This window comes from Sciurus carolinensis, chromosome 5 (genome assembly GCF_902686445.1).
Source record: "Sciurus carolinensis chromosome 5, mSciCar1.2, whole genome shotgun sequence".
Lineage (NCBI taxonomy): Eukaryota > Metazoa > Chordata > Mammalia > Rodentia > Sciuridae > Sciurus > Sciurus carolinensis.
The window spans coordinates 47,987,990-48,010,623 of NC_062217.1; the positions used below are offsets into that span (position 1 = coordinate 47,987,990).

Here is a 22,634-nt window from a genome sequence, read left to right on the forward strand (position 1 = left end):
AATAATATCATTTATGTACCTTTATAATAAGTGAGATTATGTTAAATTGTAGGTCTGTAATTAGAATTTGTGAAAATTATTTGGGCCTAGAAAATTGCTAAAACATGCTCCTATTTTATTTTGTCAAAGTTTGACCTTATCTCGTGCTATCAGCCTAAAAACCCTTATAAGTTATAATCCTGACTTGTTTTATGTAAATATATATGAATTATGAGCTATTAAAATTCTAAGAACTCTGTCATGTGTACATTTAAGACAGATTTTTTAGTTCACAGAGCATTTTTCCTCTTTATATTTAAAAAACATTGAAAATAATCATGAAGTTTGGTAATTGTTATGAACACACTGATAATATCCTGTATTAAAAGTGAATCAGACAGATTTGATTTTAATTTCCTGGTTCTTCTTCATCTAGTTTTTGTTTTGTATTTTTTGCTGTGGTACTGGGGATTGATCCCAGGGTACTCTACCACTGAGCCACATCCCTAACCCTTTTTATTATTTTCAGACAGAGTCTACTTAAGTTGCCCAAGCTGGCCTTGAACTTGTAATCCTCCTGCTTCAGCCTCCCAAGTCACTGGGATTACAGTCAGGTGCCACCATACCAACTTTCCCCCCCTTTTTTTTCCAAGCAGCTCATACCTAACTTACTAATAAGCATTTTGATATCTCATTCCTCACCAAAATTGGTTTGCCAGTTGTGTTGATGTGGCACTATAAACAGAGCTTTTTTAAAAAATAGCATTCATCAGATGATATCATTATGAATAGTTTAAGAGAGAAAATATGTTGAGTATCTATATTGAATATATGCGTGCCATGTTTATTATTCTGTGTTACAAATATGGGAAGCAGCATTTGCAATGTCTGACTTGTATTTTTTCAGGATGACTTGTCAGTATTAAGGTTTCAATAATTAATACGCTGTCTCACTTTTATTTGGTTATCTCATTAGGACTCTACAGGCTCCAACCCAAGTTCCAGTGGTTGTGTCTCCTGGGAATCAGCAGTTGCACACAGTAACACTCCAAACAGTGCCACTCACAACAGTAATAGCCAGCACAGATCCATCAGCTGGTGCTGGATCTCAGAAATTTATTTTACAAGCTATTCCGTCATCACAGTCCATGACAGTACTGAAAGAAAATGTCGTGCTACCATCCCAGAAGGCAGGCTCTCCTCCTTCAATTGTCTTTAGCCCTGCCCATGTACAACAGGTTCTTACTAGCAATGTTCAGTCCATTTGTAATGGAACCGTCAGTATGACTTCATCCCCAAACTTCAGTGCTACTACACCTGTGGTGACCTTTTCTCCTCGAAGTTCACAACTAGTTGCTCACCCTCCTGGCACTGTAATTACTTCAGTCATCAAAGCTCAAGAGACAAAAACTCTTATACAGGAGGTAGAAAAGAAGGAGACTGAAGATCATTTGAAGGAAGACACTGAGAAAACTGCGCAACAGCCACAGCCTTATGTGATGGTGGTATCCAGTACCAATGGATTTACCTCTAAGGTAGCTGTGAAACAAAATGAACTGCTGGAACCTAACTCTCTTTAAATAATATACCAAAGGATTTATGGATGATTTGTTTTATAATGAACTCATTTTCAGTTGTCTGTAAACTATCTAATTCTAAGATAAATCTAGAGGTTCCTAATTTTCCAATTGTTAAAAATAATTGAGTTAATTTTGATATTATTAGTTAAGGGAGTAAAACGCAGTGTTTCTCTTTATTCTCCAAATGTTTCAGAATTCAATGTGAAGGAACAGCATTTTATACTATGAAGACATCCTTTTGAGATTTTTTTTTCAATTGTTATACCATAAACATTTTTAAAGTTTCTTTTCTAATTTTACATTGTATTAGCTGTTTTGATTCTTTTGTAAATATAATACTTAAATACAAGACAACAGGAAATTTATATAGGAAATATTTCCATTCCACTTGTATAAGTTAAGTCTTGACTCTGAAATGCAAGAAACTTATTCTTTGTTAAAATTATGTCTCTTAGATTGACTATAGTTGGTTGTACTGTATAACAAACTATGAACATGGAAAGTAACATTAAAAATTGAAATATGCCCATGATATGACTCAGCCAGTTTCAACAGAATAGTATAAAATATCATCCTAAGAATGGTTCTCCTACTAATTAGCTGTGTAATCTTGGGCAAACCACTTGATTGTTTTGAGGCCTCAGTTTTCATAAAAGTGAGGGATGCATAGGGCTAAATGATCTTCAGTTTCCCTTCTAGTTTTAAATTTTATGATTCAAACACCTATATTTTAAAATTATAATTAAAACATCAGGTTATTCCCTAAAGCAAATATAGCTTAAATGTTATAGAAAAATAAGTGATCCCTACATAATTCATTCTTCTATTATCAATAAAATATGCCATCCATTCTTCCTAATTTCTTTCATTAATTCCTTAGACCACTGTGTACTGTGGTCCATTAGTATACTTCTGTTGCTGAGTGCTAAGTGATATATTGCTATTCTAAGAGTCAAGGCACTTTCTTAAAGACTAAGAAAACAACTTGAGTCTTGGGCTAATCTGGCTTGAGTAGTCATTTGTTATGAAAACATATTATAGCTTTATATTTTGGATTGTTTTTTACTGGGGGTGGAGGGGGGAAGGGAATTGCATACACATATATCCAAGTTTCTGAAATGAAATAGTTTTTAGATTTTTCAACTGTAAATAATGTACATTTAATGTCACAAGAAAAACTGTTTTCTGCAAATTTTTCTAGTATAGTAAAAATTTTGTAGATGAAAAAATCATGTTTAGAGGTCTACTGGTATGTTTTCATATTACAAAGTGAATTTGTATTTAAATGAAAATTTAAATTTTGGAATCCTCTAAACTTTTTTGTATCTTTAATTGGTTTATTAAATAAATCGTGAAATTCTCAATATTTGTTTTTGCAAATATTTCTTAAAGAACAAGTGTACAGAGACTGTTGGCTAGTATTTACAGTGTTACTAAATGATTTATATAAAGAAATTTCTCAGCTGGTGCAGTGGCACACACATATGTAATCCCAGCAATTTAGGAGACTGGGGCTAGAAGGATCAGCCTCAGCAACTCACTGAGTTCCTGTCTGAAAATATTTTTTTTAAAAATGGGGTGGGGGTGTGGAGCTGGAGATGTAGTTCAGTGGTAGAGGGCCCCTGGGTTCAATATTCCCAGTACTGGGGGATAGGGGGAGGGATCCTTGCCACAGTTCTGGAGGCTGGGAAGTACAGTATCAAGATATTGGCATTTCTTGAGGCACTCATGGCAGCAGAATAGTGGGCTTCTTTTATAACAAATCCACTCTGGAGATAATGGTGATAAAATAATATTCATTAGTAATCTTTTAAAGGTCCCACTCTTAACTTACATTCAAACTATAGCAACCAAGCTCCAAGAATCAGGTAACAATAAAATATTCTCAGCAGTGATATTAACACTTGTAAAAACAAGTTTTTTAATTATAAACTTAACTGCTAAACTTGGGAAACATTAAGAAAGATACAAGAAAATAATATTGTAAATTCAATATCTATACCCAGCAATAACTTTTACTTATTTTCTCATTCTAATTATTATATTCTAAAATGACTTTTAAAGGATATATATTAGTATACTATAATCCAGGTCAATAAAACCTTTTTTAAATTCATTTTATTGTAAACAAATGGGATACATCTTGTTTCTCTGTTTGTACATGAAGTAGAGGCATACCATTTTGTATAATCATACATTTACCCAGGGTGATAGTTTTTGATTCATTTTGTTTTTTTTTTTCTCCCCCCCACCCCCTCCCACCCCAATAAAACCCTTTTAACCAAACTACTATTGCAGTTTTTCACTGCATAAATCACATTGTATGTACAGTGTCTTCGTTCGTTTATAACAAAATGCCTAAGACTGGATCATTTATAATGAGCATAAATTTATTCTTTTGGAGACTACGAAGTTCAGTAACAAGAGGCTGGGAAGTTTTACAATTCAGATTCTAAGATGGTGGCTTCAACCTTGCATATGACAACAAAGTGCTATAGAATTTAAATTAAGGGAAATGAAATACTTTTCAATAAGTATTGCTGGATCAATTGGATATCCATATGGGGGAGAAAATGAACATTAACCCCTACCCTCTTACCTTTCACAAAATTAATTCAAGGGAGATATAGCAAATATGAAAAGTAAAATAAGGCATCTAGAAGAACGTATTTTCACAGGCTTGGTGTAGGCAAAGCCTTAAATGAGGCACAAAAGCAGTGAACATCAAGTTGAATTACGTTTTTACAAATATTTAGAGAATGAAAGACAACTGAGAATGTATCTGCAATAGATGTATTTGACAAATGACTCCTCTCTAAACCAAATGAACTATTACAAACTGATAAGAAAACTTTAAAAAATGGTATATAAAAAAGACTTCAAAGGGTCTGGTCTTTACAGCCATCATTTCTTGTCTTTGTGTATGCTTGTGAACTCTTCCATTTTATATCCAAATGAATACTCTATTTACAAATCTGATACGTTTCAGTCTTATAATTTGGCTACTGGTATCATCTTTCGCTAATTACCCAAACTAAAAAGTTTTTTCCTTTTCAATTCATCAGCAAGTCCTGGCAGTTTTATCTCAGATATCTTAATTCAGACTTCCTCTTCTACTCTACTGTGGATTCCGAAATCATTTTCTTTGACTTACATTAAAAGTTGTATCCCAACAACTATTCTCCTTGTCCCTTTAATGTTCCTTCACGATACAATAATTTACCTTAAAAATGCTAATCTATTGCTGCCTTTGCAGATTAAAAAAAAAAAAAAATCCCATAATAAATTGGCAAGGAAAGTTAACCAGGCTTCTTGGCGCACCACACATGGCCCATTATGATCTAGCACTTATTAACCGTTTCTTTGAGAAAATTCAAGTTCAAATTTTAGCTCTCATTATGTTTTCAAACATTTTTTGTCCTGATTGCCGTATCCCTCCTTTCATCGACTCCCAACTTTCAAGGACGAGTTCCAGTATCATGTATTTGAGGAAGCTAACCCTGTAGTCTTTTTAGCTAAGTGCTCCTATTACTACTTCTTTCGTTCTATCACTTAGAACAAACTGATTTAAACTTCTTGAGGACATTAACATCTTTGACACCCGGAATTTAGTGTGGACTATGGATATGGCAGACGCTCAAATTACTTAGGACTACAGAGCTTCTCTTTCCAGCTCCCTATTCTAACTCTGTCCCGTGGAACTTGGTGGACGTTTCCCAGTGAGATCTGCTTGGGTCAGAGGACGTTTGAGGAGGACCTGGCCGACTGGGTTGGCATATAAAGCAGCACCGAGACAATTTTAGGCCACTTTCCTTCCTCGGTGTTGTCCTATAGGAAAGGTTGTAATTGGTCTGCGAAGCCGACTAGAAAGAAGTTGAACCATGGCCTGATGGAAAAAGGATCAGCAAACGCGCACAGAGCGGAAACGAAAGTTTTCCTCTGCAGATTCTCTAAGGCCAAAACAACTTCCGGCGAGTCGAAACCTATTAGAGCTCTCGGCGCAACGATCGCGGGAATCCACGCGCCATCCGGGACTCTGATCCCGGAAAAACACACGCAGCCGCGAATGACGTCACGGTCACGAAGGTTGGCGTCCTGCGGTAGCCATGATGAGAACTTCAGTGAAAATATAATCAATGTAGCTTGTGTAATTAACAGACATGCATACGCCCCATTCGTCAAAAGCTCCTGAGAGATAACGGTGCATTACAAAAGTGCTTCTGAGATAACTCCGGAAGGCTCTTGGAGTACTGGCGGGGGATGGGAAGGACGCGGAGGAAGAAAGGGCAAACGAATGTACTGGCGGTTTCCGTAACCATAGCTTCGAGGGAGAGGGAGGGATTGTTAGAGCTGGTCACGGGACCCCAGGCTGGGCGGTGAGAACCAGTCCTCCACTTTCCCAACCGGCCCTGCGCCTGCTGGTCGCCTCCCCTCCCCCAGCCGCACGCTGCGTGCCTGCTCGTTGGCTACTTAGGACGGAAGCTCGGTTGGTGTTTCTCCAGAAGTTTCCCCTTGGGCGGCGGCGGTCCTGATAACCGCGGTAGTAGCAGCTCCGGCAGCAGCGACAGTGACTGTTTAGGATGGCGGCGGCCGCAGCAGGACCTGCAACAGCTCAGCGGTGCGTGTTTTCCTTCTCCTTTATTGTTTATTTTAAACGCCCCCCCCCCTTCCTTTGGTTAGCGTGCTCTGCTGAAGTCGTTGTTTTCCTGGCAGGTTTTTCCAGTGCTTCTCAGATGCTTTGATTGAAGAGGACCCCCAGGCGGCGTTAGAGGTAAGAGAGCCATTTCTTTCCCCTCCACTCTGTTCTGGCTAACCCCGCCTCTTCCGAGCATTGCCTTCTTGGCTACAGTTTTTATTGGTCTGAACCCCCAATATTGAGATCCTCGGTGTCCTTTCTCTGCCCCACACTGACCCTTTTGGGCCAGACCCCTTAATCCTTCTCTCCCGAACTCCTGCATCCCGCAATTCCTGAGAAAACCACCTTATCAATTTTGTTTCTTGGGGCATAGTTGGTCTGTGGGAAGCTTGCCTTTTTGGTGTTGTTTAAATGGCATTTGTGACTGTTGGAAGAAATGAAATATGGGTTTGATGATATTAATTTACTCTTTCATTTGATAATCATCCTGCCATTCTTACATATCAGACTTGTGTTAAGCGCCTGTATGAACTCAGTGTATTATAACAAAAACCTTTTCCCCATATGTCCCTAAAACTTTCCAGATGTCCTGTAACTGTTCATCGTTCATTCGTTGTTGATAAATATTTTTCAGAGCTGCTGTGTACCAGGAGCTAATTGCTATGGCTTAGTCCTATTTATGTACTAGACTAATTTATGTGTTTTTGTGCTCTGGAAGACCATGAAGTTGTAATGGAATGTAAGAGTGTTAATAGTTCAATAAAAACGAATAGACCCTGAGTTACAGCCATGCTGCTGTGGTTCACAAATTTAGCCAGGAGTTCTTGCTTTCAAGTTGTGTTAACAATATAAAGCAAGAGAACCTTTTTCTTTCCTAGCTACTTCTAAAAGAAGTACTAGAGCCTTCTGAGGAGGTGGTGATTTGAGTGGAGACCTGAAAAAATGAAAGAACTTTCTTGGAGCTTTGGGGAAAGAGCTTTCCAGGCAGGAAGAAGGGTCAATACAAAGATTATGAAGTGGTCTGTACCAAGAAGCAGTAAAAGGCCCATTCAATTAAAGTGGAATGAAAGGAATAGGAGATGAGATAAGGAAGTCAGAGGCCAGGTCTGGGTATGTTTTTTGGCACTGGAAATAAAGGTCTCCAAAATAAGGTGATTAAGGGCTTCTGGGATCAGTATTGAAATGATGTTACAGGAAGCATTGTGCATTTTTCTTCACAATTCCTAGGTAGCTATTCATTTTCTGAAACTGCATTTGTCATAGACCTGTTAGAACTACTGCTTTTTTAAAATTTAAATCTAGTTTTATCAAAGTTGCTCTGAAGGAATATTCATGTAATGAATTTCATTGTCATTTTCCATCTTGTTTATTTTACTTTTTATTTCTTATTGAGATATGACATGTTTGAATAACACAAAATTTGAGTCCACTTGACAAATTTTTATATGTGTACACCACACAATCAAGAAATAAACATCTCTATTTACAAGGTTCCATTATGCTTCTTCCCAGCCAATAATTCCTCAGTAACTCTTATAATCTGTCCTGTTAGTTTTGCTTGATCATGCACTCACAAACAGAATCATAGGCGCTCTATTCACTGTATTCTTGTTTTTTGTTTTGTTTTGTGGTGCTGGGGATTGAACTTGGAACTTTGTCCATGATAGACAACCATTCTACCATTAGCTACATCCCTAGTCTTTTTCATTACTTATTTTTTTAAAGTTTTGGTACAGGGTCTCACTAAGTTTCCCAAGCTGACCTGAAACTGATCCTCTTGCCCTCAGCCATCTAGCTGCTGAGATTACAAGTGTGTTCCACTGTTTGGCTTTTTTTTTTTTTTTTTTTCTTTAATCCTTATTTGAGCATACATTTTGTTTTGTGTAGTGGGAGTTCTTTTTTCATTGCTGTATATCATTCAGTGGTATAAATATAGCACAGTTTATTTTTAAAAAGACATTTGGAATATTTCTAGTTATTATATAGTATGAATAAAAGCCACTGTGAATACTCTTGTACATGTATCTTAGTGAACCCATGCTTGCTTTTTTTTTTTTTTTTTTTTTTTTTTTGTATATACTAGGAATGTGGTTAGTTTTAGGATCTTAGTTCTTGTGACATTGGACCCTGCAATATCAGCATCATCATTGAATTCATTGCGTTCTTAGAGAAAGTCCTTACAACTCATGTAGTAGCATATGTCTTACTCTTCCTTTTTTGCATTGTATAGAATTAAAACTCACATCCAAGAGATATGTCATAGAGATGTAAATAGCAGTTAGAGGCAGAATGGGGGCCTTAGGACCCAGGTTTACCGACTTTTAGTGTACTGCTAGAGAACAGTTGTTCTCAAGTGTGTGGTCTTCAGACCAACTCTAGCATCATCTTGCTAGAAATGCATATTCTTAGGACCTACCACAGACCTGAAATTAGAAACTTTTGAATATAGGGAGGATGATTATGATATAAATCCAGCTATACTAGGAGGAAATGATATTTCTAAACCTTGAGATGCCCTCACAAAGATGAACAGGTAAATTATTAAGTAATTGGTAATGATAAGTAGGTCCAGAACTTTGATGCTGAATATTAGTTTGTTTCCCCAAGGGCTACTTTAGCAGTGGCCATTTTAGGAGTCAGGTACTTGCTATCTTGTTGGTTAAAATGTATGTGTTTGTTAGGAGCTATAGCTGTGATGGTAGAGCATTAGCCCTAGCATGTGTGAGACCCTGGGCTCAGTCCCCAGAACCCGTCCCCCAAGTCCCCACAAAAAATGTATTTTACATAAGACCATTCAATTAGGAATAAGGAGGAAATTGACTGTGTAATGTAAGCTATTTCACATTTTTTCTTTTATTCACCAAACAACATTTCATTAGTGGTGAATGTTTTTTCTGGGACCAAGACTCTAAAGATGAAAAGACTGCCATGAGGAATTTATAGTCTTGTGGGCAGACAAGTCAGCAGATCATTAAAATATAAGATAACTATTGTAATGGGCTTATAGTACAATAAGAACAGCAGAATAGAGACTGACTAGTGGGGCTAAAAAAAATCATGGAGGATGGACAGTGGGTGTAGGGGGGGCATTTAGGTAAGAGGAAGAACTTCTGATGTTCTCTAGCTCAGTAGGGTAACTGGTTTACAAACAGTTAATTGTATGTTTCAAATAGCTAGTAGAGAGGATTTTGAATTTACCCGATATAAAGAAATGGCATATATCTGAGGTGATAACACCAGTTACCTTGATCTGATCATTGTGCATTGTATACATTATTGAAATGTCATATCTTACTCCATAAATATGTACAATTTTGTCGATTAAAATAAGAACATATTAAAGTAAAACAAATTTGTAGAGGAAGTTGCAGTACGTAGGGATGGAAAAATGCAAATTTTGAGAATCTTCTGAGGCACAAAGATTTCAGGTTCTGTTAAGAAACCAAGCATGCCTTAATCTCAGCAACTTGGGAGACTGAGGCAAGAGGATTGCAAGTTCCAGGCCAACCTTGACAACTCAGCAAGACACTATCTCAAAATTAAATAAAAAGGACTAAGGATGTAGCTCTGTGGTAGATTATCCCTGGTTCCATCCCCAGGATCACAAAAATAAAAAGAACCCAAGCTCCGAAGTTTGTGAGGTATAAATCTCATTTCTAGAGTATATTTCCCAACTGTTGAATGGAAAAAAAACAGGACCTACTTGAATTATCTTGAATATCTTGAAGATCATACAGTACTTCGCATTTGCTTATTACAGTGCCTGGCATATGGAAAGGGCTCTAGCTGTTCTGTTTTAGGCACATTAATAGTTCAGTGGTGTTAGAACATGCAGTGTAAGGAGGCAAGTCCTGTGAGATAAAGGTTACACAAGTACAGAGGCCAGGCCATTTAAGACCCTAAGGATTTTCAGTTTTATCATAATCATGCAGATCTCTGAAGAATTCTGAAACAAATGAAATTACCTGAATTACAACGCTTGCTCTAAAAGCAAAGTAGATAATAGATTGGAGGAGGCATAGAAATACAGTGATGCATGATAAGCGGTGAATGTTGAAATCTAGGGCAGTGATTTGAGGGCCTAGAAGGGAATTATTTTATGTAAAATGCACTAGACTTGGTGACAATTTTAATAAGGGATAACTCCTGTGTTTCTGGCTTGGGGAATATTGCAAAGTTGGTATCCTTCACTAAGCATAGAAGATAAGAACATAGGATGGGCAATAAGTTTGAAGGGATGGTTTTAAACCTTGAATATTGTATATGGATTATCTCTGGGACATTTCAGGTGAAGTCTTAAGAGAACTGGCAATATGTGGATGTTGCTCAGGAGCACTGGCTAGCTTCAATGTAGACTTGTATCACCAGCATACATCAACATACATGTGAAGCTAGGACACTAGATAGGTCAGAAGATATGCTAGAGGGAAGAAGACTAAATATAAATGAGCCTTAGGGAAAAAGCTTTAAAGAGGTTCCTAGAATAGTAGACTAAAAGCCCTAATTAGTATTTGTTAGACACAAAATGATGAAGTTAGGTAGTGCATTGGATTTGGCAAAGGTGTTACTAGTGACTTTGAGAAGGTTAAGTCTATGGGCCTAAATATTTTTGTATTGTTTTGCCAAAGGAAAGGAGGGTAAAACAATATGGGAAAGACTGAGAAAAGTCTGCAAGGAGAGAAATCAGCAGCTTTCATTAAGTACATATTGGGTGACACTTACAGACCTAGACTAGGTTTTGGGGGGAGAAGGTGTTTGGTACTGGGAATTGAACCCAGGGGTTACCACTAAGCTACACTCAACCCTTTTTATTTTTTGAGACAGGGTCTTGCTAAATTGCTTTGGGCTTCCCTAAGTTGCTGAGGTTGTCCTGGAAATGGCAATACAGTGTTTAGTATAGGTCTTTACTAAATAATAGTCATTTGTTGCTATAATTCAGATTTGGCACTGAAGAACCTTGCTTTTTGAGATAACTTCTGTTTAGTCCCATTGTAGTCTAGCATACAGCAGCAATTGTCCAGAGAACAGAAAGGAAAATGCAGAACTCTAAAAATATGCCATAAGTTAGATGTAAAGACCACAAATCATTATTTTAACTTTGCTTTTCCTTGTTTTATTGTATGTTGCTTATTCAAAATATAAAGTTTTATTCATGATGTATAAGTTTGTGTGTCATGCTTTAAAGTTTGTGCTGTGTTTTTTGGTAACTTTTTTCAATAACAGTCTTAAGTCAGTTGCTTATTTTATTTAACTGAATAATCATAACTGGTTCTCTTTAACCAGAAATTGTATTATGTTTTGGTTTACAAAGGTGTTTTAAAATGCAGAAGCTTCTTTTACCTAACTTCTTAAGAAAAGGAATATATATATAAATGCATATATAGTGTATGTTTAAATCTTTTTTCCCCGCTCTAGTGTCTGGCTTATGTCTCTTATATAATATTTCTAAAAGTACTTCTTTTTTTTTTTTTTTTCCATTTTTCTTTTTCTAAAAGTACTTTCTAAATTGATCCAACCATCAGTATGCTCTATAAGCCTTTTTGACCATAATATTTGTTTTCTTAGAAGTAGCTCGAAGTTTTACTTGAAGGTGTAGTTAAATAGATAAATAAGCTATCTGCTACTTTCAAAATTGTTTTGAAGTTTGATGCTAGGAATTTTGAGAATATTAAAAAACATCAATACAGATGCCTGATAGTATTGGCAACAAGGAGTAAAAACATGTAACTAAGAAGCAGTGTTGTTTTGTGGTTAAAATCTACTTTAGAGAGTCAAGCAGACCTGGATTTGAATCCTGTCTTTGGCAGTATTATAACTAACTAGAAAGTCAGGGAAGGCATTCTCTGCAAATCTAGGGGAGATGCATTCCAGTTACAACAGAGTCGCAGAGTCCTGAAGTGGTTGAGGAACTTTATGGAAGCCATTGTGGTTGTAAGGGAAGAACACCAGGGGTAGAGTAGTAAAAGGCAAAATCAGAGATGCGGGGAGTCATATCAAAAATGGGGACCTTCTCGAAGAATTTGACCTTTACCGAGTCACCTGGAAAGGTGTTGGAGAGTTTTGTGCATAGACATAGTAACAAAACTTGATTAGCATTACTAATTGGACCTACAAATTAAGATGGTAAAAAGTATTTTGGTTTTAGGTGTTTTTTGATTCTGTAGTATACACTGCTTTATTAAAGCAAAGTCAGTGACACATGTGGCTGTTGAAATAATTTACATTTTACCAAATGTCTAGTGGGTGATAGGGGCAGTGGGTAGAGTAAAAGTATATCTGTTTGTCTGCACTTGTCCTTGATCTACTGATTGTGAGATCTTTTCCTGTGTCATTATTTTTCCAGCTACCATCTATATACTGTGACTATCAAAGGTGGTAAAAGTTTTAATCTCTATAACGATAACTCTTGGTCAATTGATACTAGCTCTCTGTGAGAGTCTGTCTGGGCTTGAAACAGAAAGTAATCTGTTAGGGTTTTCTGCCATTTACAGAGAATAGGACAGAGCCATGTAAGCTTAATTTTGTATTTATTGATTCTGTTAACCTCTTTGAGCTCTAGATTTAACCTCTAGTTTTTTTGTTTTTTATTTTTTATTTTTTAATAGGATATCTTTACATTTTCTGGGCATCTCAAAGATCTGTATGATCTTTGAGTTTTCTCCAAATTAGGAGAAACTCTGTGCTGGTCAATGTATAGCAGCTAAATTTTTCAGAATAAATGGGGGATAATTATTAAGTTTCTCCTGTAGACCAGGAACTGCTAAGTGCTTTACATAGACGTTACAGTATGTTGTGTTCTTTGAGCATGGAGTAGGGAAGGGAAGGAGAGATTTTGATCCTCTTTACAAGGAAAAACTCTCAATTTGTTTCCCTGTTATTTTTTCTCCAAATAGCTTGTAATAATAGATTATTTGGTTAAAAGTTATGTTTTAATTAGAATTCAATGACTTTAAAAAAACATTTACTAACACTCATCATTTATATTTGTAGGAGCTGACTAAAGCTTTGGAACAGAAACCAGATGATGCACAATATTATTGTCAAAGAGCTTATTGTCATATTCTTCTTGGAAATTACTGTGGTAACTTCTCTTGTGAAGTGTATTATTGTCTCTTCTTTATCAGTTACTCATAAATTTTGTCCAAGACAAAAAGAATTTAAAAAATAGAGGTTATCTGAGGATTTTTAAATTGATCTTTCGTATGATTTTTAAATTGGTTTTTCTCAGGGATAGGTGAAGTAGCTGCAGTGTGATAAACATGTTGAGTAACACGTTTAACCATTATGGGTGTCTCTTCGGTGGGTAGAGAATTTGTACAGATTTAAATTATAGTTATTGGATATACTGATAAAAAAATGTATTATTTCACAGCGTATAAATGAAATGCTCTTATTTTTTAAATAAAAAAATGTATTTATGTATTATGTAACTTTAAGAAAAATTCTGATTGAGAACCCATTGGGAAGAATTTAATGTCCTGAAGTACATTACATAAATGTTGTTAATGAGAAAAGAACTATGACACAGAACTTTATTAATGGAAAAGCTTTAAAAAGGAAACTAAATATTAGGTCAAAAGAAATTTATGAAGGTAATACTTATTTGAATCTTATCTCATAAGCTTTTCCCAGTTTGAGACCATTTGGGGCTGAGGATGTAGCTCAGTGGTAGAAAGCTTGTCTAATGTGTGAGTCCATGTTCTGTCCCCAGCACTGCAAAACAAACGAAAACCAACAGAAAACTGTATGGCCTTTCCAGCAACATAAGAGTTTAAGACTGATTCTGATGTATAGTATTTGCTAGATCTGTAAATAACTGATTTAAAAAAACTTGTCCTTTTTATATACAGATGCTGTTACTGATATAAAAAGGTCTCTTGAACTCAATCCAAATAATTCCACTGCTATAATGAGAAAAGGGTATGTAAATAACTACTCTTCTTGTTGGACTTGGACTATAGCTAAGAGGTGTTTCATTTTTTTGAATGAATTGGTTGTTTTATATATAGATATATAGTGAAGTGCATTTTATACATTTTATAGCTTAGAATTGATTTATTTTCACATATAACATAATTCTCTTATGTTAAGTAAAGTTCATGATAGGAGGTTTATATTCAGTATGTTTTCAATTAGTGACAGTTGAAGTAACTGCAAGTTATAGATGAAACTGATAGATTTCACATTCTCTTTTTGTTTATTTTTTGGAATTTACTGTACTTAACTGACTAGAGAACACCTGTTCCCCAGCCAAGCTGGATGGGCTACATTTAATGCTAGGAAAACTTTTATTTATATTTTTTAAATCTAGTTTTTTGTGTAATTATATTTCAAGATGAGCAATTGTACAATTAAAATCAAATTCCTTCTGAAGTAAAATTGAATTTTAGAGAGAATTATACTAGATGTTATAGTAATTTAGAAAATCTCTTGGCTCTTTAGCATATACTTAAAATAAATTCTTTCTGCTGGGTGCTGTGACAAAGGCCTGTAATTAATAACTTGGGAGGCTGAGGCAGGAGGATTGCAAATTCAAGGTCAACCTCAGCAACTTAGTGAGGCCCTGTCTCAAAATAAAAAAAACGAAAGGTGTTGGGGATGTAGCTTAGTGGTATAGCACAACTGTGTTCAATCGCTGTACACCCCAACCCCGCTACTCCCCAACCCTGCCCAAAAAAAAAAAAAAAAAAAATCTTCCAAAAGTAGAGAATACTAAGAAATTTTTTATTTAGAAAGAGGACTATTTTCCATGTTCTCATACATGTGTTAATTTGTTCTTAATATGTTCATGCAGGATATGTGAATACCATGAAAAAAACTATGCTGCTGCTCTAGAAACTTTATGGAAGGACAGAAATTAGATAGTAAGTATTAGAATTATACTCTAACAAACTTATCATTTCTATGTCTTAAATACCATAGCTGAATTTTATTAATATAATCTCAATTGTAGAAACTCAATACCTTTTTCCTCTCTTAGCATGCAAAACGGGAGAAAGAGACTCTGAGGGAACAGGTATACAAAAGGAAAAGAGAGCAAGAAAAGTAAAGAAATAAAAACTTAAAATTGTTCAATAAGGAGAAAAAGGAAAATCTACACTATAACAGTATAGTATTCAAACCTCCCAGTCTTCAGTAGCCTGATGCATGAGAGGTACCTGACAGTGAGCTTCAGGTCTCCAGTAGGCGTCTCAGGATGGGATTTGCCCCACCTTAAGATCAGAGCTACGGCTTCCAGGCTTAACCAAGATGGCCGCTCTGGCTTCCAGTGTGTTGGCAGATGGGGAGCTGCAGCTCAGGGTGTGTATGTGGTCAGCTGAGGTCCTGGAGGCGAGGTGTGGTTAGTCAGGCAGGGGTCCTGGAGGTCGGGTGTGTTTGGTGTGGTTTCGGGATCCTGGAGGCCTGGTGCAATCAGTCGGTCTGGGGTCCAGGTGATAGGGCACAGTCAGTCGGTCTGGGGGTCCTGGCAGCAGGGAGCAGTCAGTCGATGTGAGGGCCCAGAGGCATGGAGTGATGGGTTGGGCTGAGGGATCCTGGAAATGGGGCTCAGTCAGTCAGGCCAGGGGTCCTATGGGGCCTGGCTGTTGTCTCAAAATGGCGGCAGCCACATGTAATCAAACCTGCAGGTACTGTCACAGTGAACTTCCAGGCAACTGCAGGCAGCTCGCACTCCACTGGCAGTTGGTGATCAGTTTGCTGACTGTTGTCGGATGATCGGGAGGTGAAACTCGTGCAGTGGGTGATGGATAGGTATAAGGCAGGCGATGGACAGGCAAGAGGAGGCAAATGGTAGATGATAGGCACCTGACAGTGAGCAGTCTGCACTCAAAAAAGGCGTTGATATGCTGGCAGACTGCAGGTGATCACAGTAAACAAGTGGGGTAAACAGGGGATCGATAAGCAGCAAAAACTGCCTTACCAAGAAACAGATATCCTCTGTTTGAAACTGGAGTTACGGAACAACGAGGAACACAGCCTCCCTCTAGTCCGCTATCTTGGATCCCTTTTTTCCTCTTCTTTAATGGCGTTTTGTATTGATTGCAGAATTTGACAGCACTTAAAATTGATTAAATTGGCCTTTCTTTAGCCTTTAAATCATAGATAAACTTTGCAGTTCAAAGTCAAAAACTTAAATACTCCATATTCTCTCCATACTGAGTCTGGCTTTATTTTTTTCTAATGGAAAAGTTGTCTTGTTTAAAAGTCTGTTCATTTTAAGTTATTAAGATTGCAAAGATGGGAAATCTCAACATATAACCTTTATGGAAAAGTGAAGTGTAAATCTGAGTAAATTACGAGAGGGTACAGAAGAAATATGGACCTTTGAGAGTATGTACCTTATCCCAGCTATGTATTTTGTGAAGACAAATTGTGAGAACTGAAAATTTAAAAATTTATAAAATACTGAAAGATAACAGGTTGTAAGTAATCTTGTAGAATAATTATAGACTGCATAATCCTGATTGTACTATACTATATCTTACTGTAGAGTATTACCACAAGTCTCTAAAGCATTCATTTTCATCTGGAAATGGTTTTGCTTCCAGGGTGACTTGCCAATGTCTGAAGAGGTTTTATGATTGGTATATGGGGATTATGCTCATACTATCTAGTCAGTAGAAGCCAGGACTGCTACTAAACATTGTATAGTGCACAAGACAGTCCCCCACGATAAAGTAGTATCTGGTCTAAAATGTCAGTGCTGAGATTGAGAAACTCTCTTCTAAAGTATTACATATTTTAAAATTTTCATGACCTTTAACATATGCTTCTCTGCTGTATACCTACTCAAAAGAAAGGATTTTAGGTCCAACTGTGCAAATGGAAACTACAAATTAGGAAGGGATCTGGGCAATAGTAATTGTTCTTAAACTTCCTTCTCCCAGTTTTGGTACATGAATTATGGCTCTTCAACAAGCAAGTCAACATGTCTGCTCTTAGCAAGTTTTAAAGAGTCTAGTTATCTAATGTCTTGACATGTATTGGAAAACACTAAGGAGACAAGAGTCATCCTATTCTCTAAATTCCTAAGCTTTGTACCTTTTTCTCTCTATATATGGTATAGGAAACTTGGTTTTATTTACTAATTATTTGAATAATAGGTTATTCCATAGGGGTTTTATTTTATTCTATTTTTATAGATGTAGATGGACAGAATGCCTTTATTTTGTTTATTTTGATGCTAAGGATTGAACCCAGTGCCTCACACACTAGGCAAGTGCTCTGCCACTGAGCTACAGCCCCAGCCATCCAGAGGGTTGTTTTTTGTTTTTTTTTAAATTTTTTTTAGTTGTTGATGGACCTTTATTTAATTCATTTATATGTGGTGCTGAGAATCAAACCGAGTGGTAGGCAAGTGTTCCACCACTGAGCCATATCTTCAGCCCATCCATAGGTTTTTTTTTCTTTTCTTTTTTTTTCAGTTGTAGATGGACATAATATCTTTATTTTTTTTTAAGTGTTGCTGTGAATCAAACCCAGTGCCTCTCACATGCTAGGCAAGCATTCTACCACTGAGCTACAACCCCAGCCCCCTCCATAGGGTTTTGAATATGACCTTTCCTTAGTAGAACCTAGCATGTGTATTTAAATTTTTATTCAGGCATATGTAGTTTAATTTCTTTTATAAATTAGTAAATTAGTAAATTTTAAATTTTACTGCTTTTCATTTTTCAGGTTAATCTTGCCTGCAGTTAGCTTGAATTCATAAACTTTTAGAGTACTTTTAATATTTTTGTTAATATCTTGGTAGGGACTGTGACTATTTAGATGTCATTAAGAATCTGGATCTTAAGAATAAATTGTTTTATGTACACATTCACATTATTACTTTTATATAGTTTGCTGTAAATAGTCTCTTGGTTGCCATATAAATTTTGGAGATGTAACAACTTTACAAAATCTTAAGTAGGAAAGGCATGGTAACAAGTAAAGCCACTAAGAGAGTAGTAAACAGAATAGGTACCTGCATTGAAGAGCAGGCTGGGCCCGGAGAGTCTTTTCAGCCTTGTCCTAGTTGCCAGTTCTCTACCCCACCAAGTTTGATGGCATATGGGGAGTCTGATTCAGGTCTGATGTTGTTATGTGAAGGATGCTCCTTTAAGAGCAGGGGAGGTGGGACAAAATGTAGATTAAAATATCCGAGAAATGAGTAGGTCAACTGTAGTTAAAACTAATCTAGCATACAAAGCAAAATTTCCTAGGGTGAACAACTAGTATTGGTTATGTTTACAGTGAAAATAGTAGGATTGCTATTCTCTGCTATGTATGATAGGTGTCCATTGCTGAATCCCCAGTGCCTAGAATAGTGCCTGGTACATAGTAGATACTCTGTAAGTATTTGTTAAATGAATATGTTATGTTGTGCCGATTGAGTGATGTTATAGTTTTTTTCTTTGTAGGTGCAGGTACTAATTTCGTTGCCTGGATTAAAAGGTGTCAAGATGCTCTGATGGTAAGTATTTTATGTAGGCTTCTCCATAGTCTTTCAGTTCACAAAGAAGTAAACATTTCAAGTGTTTGGTTTAACAAATTTGTTTTTAATCTTTATAAATAGTACATATTCTCTTAAATACTGAATTCAATGATATGTTACTGTTTGTTTACTTTCCTATATGAAGGGAGATTTGAATATATTCTATGCAATATATATGGTATATTGGTCAGAAATGACTTAAGGAGGGCTGGGGTTTGTAGCTCAGTGGTAAAGCACTTGCCTAGATGTGTGAGGCACCAGGTTTGATTCTGAGCACCACAAAGGTCCATCAACAAATACGAAAATATTAAACCAAAAAAATAAATAAATAAAAAGGAAGAAGGAGTCTAACATGATTCCAAGTTACAAATTAGACCAATTTCTTTTATTGAAAGATACAGAGAATTGGCTTTTTAGTTGTTTGTGCTATAGAAATCATGTAACCTTTTCTATAAATGCATGTTGTCTGAGAATGTTTCCATTTTATGTTTATAGGGTCAGAATCTGAGGTGGTAAGTCCATAGTTTTCATCCTTTATGTTTTTACTTCATATTAATTTTTATGTATCAACACATATTGAGATAGGAGTTGGGATGAGTATTAAGCACTTTAATTTAAATACTAGTTCTTGTAGCAACTGAAGTAAAGCCATTTGAAATCATATAAAGGTTTGTATTCATGAAGTTGGGCTCTTTTAATGAATTTACTGTGTAGGTTAAGTTAATTTGGTTTGTTTTAGTATGATCGTGATGGTTATCTCCTATCTTCATTATTAAAAAGGCATCACATTTAAACAATTGGAATCACTTGTGCAATTTTAGGACTTTTTATGGTTGACTTAAAACACACAAGGTAAGTAAAATTGAAAATACTTACATTTATCTAGTTCATTTTTAATGTTCGTCATTGTTTGGGACATGAAACTCTTCAGGTCTTTTCAGTCATTAAAATTATGGCAGAATTGAGAAGTGGTTTTATTTTTTAATCAATTAGGCTTATGTATAACATACTTAAACATGGCTAATGCTTTTTTAGTAGTAGTGATTTACTTATTTTCAAGAAAGAAAATACATGGAGTCAGGATATTTGAGTGTAGTCATCTTTTTTTGGGGGGTGGGACGGGTTCTCACTAAGTTTCCTGGGTTGGCCTAGGATTCAGTATCCTTCTGATGATTCTTCTGTCTCACCATTCAGAGTAGCTGGAATTATAGGCATGCTTCATTACACCTGGCTCCCAGTTCTCTTTATGGGCAATTACTTAACCTTTTGAGTACTTTGTACATTTCCAAAGATTTAATCTCAGTCTTTGAAAATTATATTGTGACATAAAGTCACTTGTTTTCTGAGATGTCTTCATGTGTAAACTGGAACTGAAAGAACTAATCTACATCAGACAGGTTATTGTGAGCCTCAGGCAAAATATGTGCATGCATAGTAACAAGGGCTTTGAATATCTACAAATGTGAGTCCTATCTGCCCCTATGTGTACATCCAGGCTTGCCCATATTTCTAGGTGTGGTGGGTAGGGAATGAATTGGAAGAGGTCTTTAAAAGTTGACTTTTTACTTGCTAGTAGTTTTTTCAGGTTTTATCATATTTAAGATTGAGGCTAGGACTACAAACAGCAGAAAATTGCATTTGGTTACAAAAAAACAAAAAAGAAGAAAAACACTTGGTGCGGTAACAAGTTGTAGTCTTAGTTCATTTTATCATTGCTGTGGTTCAGTCTAGTATTTTCCTGGTATCAGGATAGTAATCTGTTCTAGTTAGTATCTCTACTTAATGTGATCTAGATGCACATTGTTACTCAGTGCTTTATACTGAAGAGTAATTCTGAGTTAGATTCAGACCTCTAGAGTAGTTTTTATTAATTTCTTTGATCCCAAACCACCTCTCTTCCCTTTTTTGTTTGGGGTCAGTTCAGAGGCATTTTTACTTTAAGCTAGAATGTTACACTGTTTCTTAAAATGGTTTTTAAAATATTAACATTGTTGCTAGGATTGGACATTTTGCATAAGTAACCTTTCCATTCATACCTTTAGAAAAAAGTTTCTGTTCAAATTTAAATTAATGGGGCTGGAGTTGTGGCTCAGTGAGGCCCAGAGTTAGAGACTCAACACCACATATAAATAAATAAAATAAAAGATCCATTGACAACTAAAAAATTTTTTTTTTAAATTTAAATTAATGAAATTATAAAAATGCTGAACATGCTATTTTATGTGAAGACTAATATTATTTAATGATACAGATACTATTGTTAAGTCTTTGAAGAAAATTTTCATGTAGTTACTCCATTATCAAAAAAAACTAGAGTACTTAGGTAAGTTAATAGTACATGCATTTTAATGTACAGTTACTAAATTAACTTGTAAAAATCTTTCTCTTTCAACTTGACAAAATTAGTCTGCATCCCAGCGGACTCAATCAAAAATCAAGTAAGTGTTTCTTTTTCATAAAACAATGCTAGATAATGTGCCTAAAGGGGGAGAGGAGCCTGTATTTTAATAATAGATGAGTCCTTACCAAATGGTTTTAAGTTTCTTCATTTTTCTTTTTAAAATTGTGTTATAACCTTATGAAAAATTTATTTTTTTAAGACTGTTTACTGGTTAGTATTAATGTTTATACTTAAGTAAATTTCAAGTGACTTCTTACCTTTGAAATGTCTCTGTTGCCATATTATGTTACCTTTCCAAACATGAAGGAGAACATTTTTCAGTTAAATCATTTTATGACATAAGTAAATAAGTTCATAGTAGGGTTAATAGACTTGTAATTGCCCTATTCTTATATTTGAAGTAATTTTTTCATAGGAACTTTTCTACATGAGTTTAAAGTTAATATTGCTGAAGATAGCAATTGCAATAATGAGTAAGCAAGTACCAAGTCTTTGACTTTATTTTTAGTTATTCATTAGCCATGTGTACCAATTGTATTCTTAAAACTGTAACAGAATCACAAGGCACTGATCTGGAGTTTTGCATCCTCACTGAATTTCAGAGGCAGACTATGACATTCTTAAAGTTTATTTCTTTAATCCAGGTGCTTTTTGACATAATTACCTAAAATGACTTCAAAATGTTACAACAAAAGTTCCTTTATGTTCTTTATGGGGTAATGAAGAGTGAACTCTCAGGTACTTGGTAACAAGGGACCTTGGCTTGCCTGGTGGCCACGGTAAGGATAGGAATGCATAAGCATTAAATAACAATTATGGAATTTGGAGCATAAAATAATTCATTTGACTTAATAAATATATTGTATAGTAGGCACTGTACTTGTTCCTGGGAATATAATAGTGGCAGGATGAATAGCTCTACCCTCAGGGAGATCATAGTCTTAGTCTCATTTGAAAGTGAGGATTACTACATTTTTAGAGCTTTCAGTGTGAAAGGTATACATAATGATAATCTCTGGACACATGGTCTTCCCAGATACCTTAAGATTTGAAGGGGAAGATATTGTTATATGTTGTGCCTGGCAAGATGGGTAAAGTTGAAATAACTGTAGTTTGAGCTCATTTGCCTCTTCCTGTGCTGAGGCCTGTTTACTCCCAACTTCAGTGAAGAGCTTGGAGTGGTGACTCCAGTTGACCAAGTCCACTGCACCACTGCTATTACTGAACTTTACATGTTCTCTTCTATAAAATAGGGATAGAAGTGTTTACTTCACCTTAGCATTAGGTGGAAATGAGAGTATAAAATATTGATAATGTATAATTAGTAACTGTTTAGAATGACTTTTATCCTTGATATTAGCTTAAGTGCAACTGTGTTAGAAAAAGATGTATGTATTTTAAGTCCACTGGAAAGGTTTGGATATCACCTACCTTACTGTTTTCTCCCATTAGTATAGATAGTAAAAATTAGTTACATATAATCATTTTTGTGAATCAACAGCCTTTGCTATTTGGTTCCTGAGGGTGGAGCTCTTTATCAGACCAGTTTTTTCTTTTTGAAAA

At 35.8% G+C, this 22,634-nt stretch overlaps 2 protein-coding genes across 9 annotated transcripts in view; both read left to right on the forward strand.

Moving 5' to 3' along the window:
• Elf1 (E74 like ETS transcription factor 1) overlaps window positions 1–2,411 on the forward strand; it is a 105,421-nt gene extending 103,010 nt beyond the window's left edge. For all 8 annotated transcript variants that reach the window (XM_047552020.1, XM_047552025.1, XM_047552026.1 and 5 more), the window contains one exon: window positions 956–2,411. In XM_047552020.1, the coding sequence (XP_047407976.1) occupies window positions 956–1,559 (604 nt within the window). In that variant the 3' untranslated portion in view covers window positions 1,560–2,411. The remainder of the gene's footprint in view (window positions 1–955) is intronic.
• Window positions 2,412–5,656: 3,245 nt separating this feature from the next.
• The window catches only part of LOC124984751 (protein SGT1 homolog), a 33,506-nt gene continuing 16,528 nt past the window's right edge, over window positions 5,657–22,634 (forward strand). Inside the window, 9 exon segments of the mRNA XM_047552792.1 lie at window positions 5,657–6,177; window positions 6,273–6,330; window positions 13,186–13,276; window positions 14,046–14,115; window positions 14,990–15,030; window positions 15,033–15,059; window positions 18,597–18,653; window positions 19,166–19,182; window positions 21,077–21,108. Coding sequence (XP_047408748.1) covers window positions 6,140–6,177; window positions 6,273–6,330; window positions 13,186–13,276; window positions 14,046–14,115; window positions 14,990–15,030; window positions 15,033–15,059; window positions 18,597–18,653; window positions 19,166–19,182; window positions 21,077–21,108 — 431 coding nt within the window. The 5' untranslated portion in view covers window positions 5,657–6,139.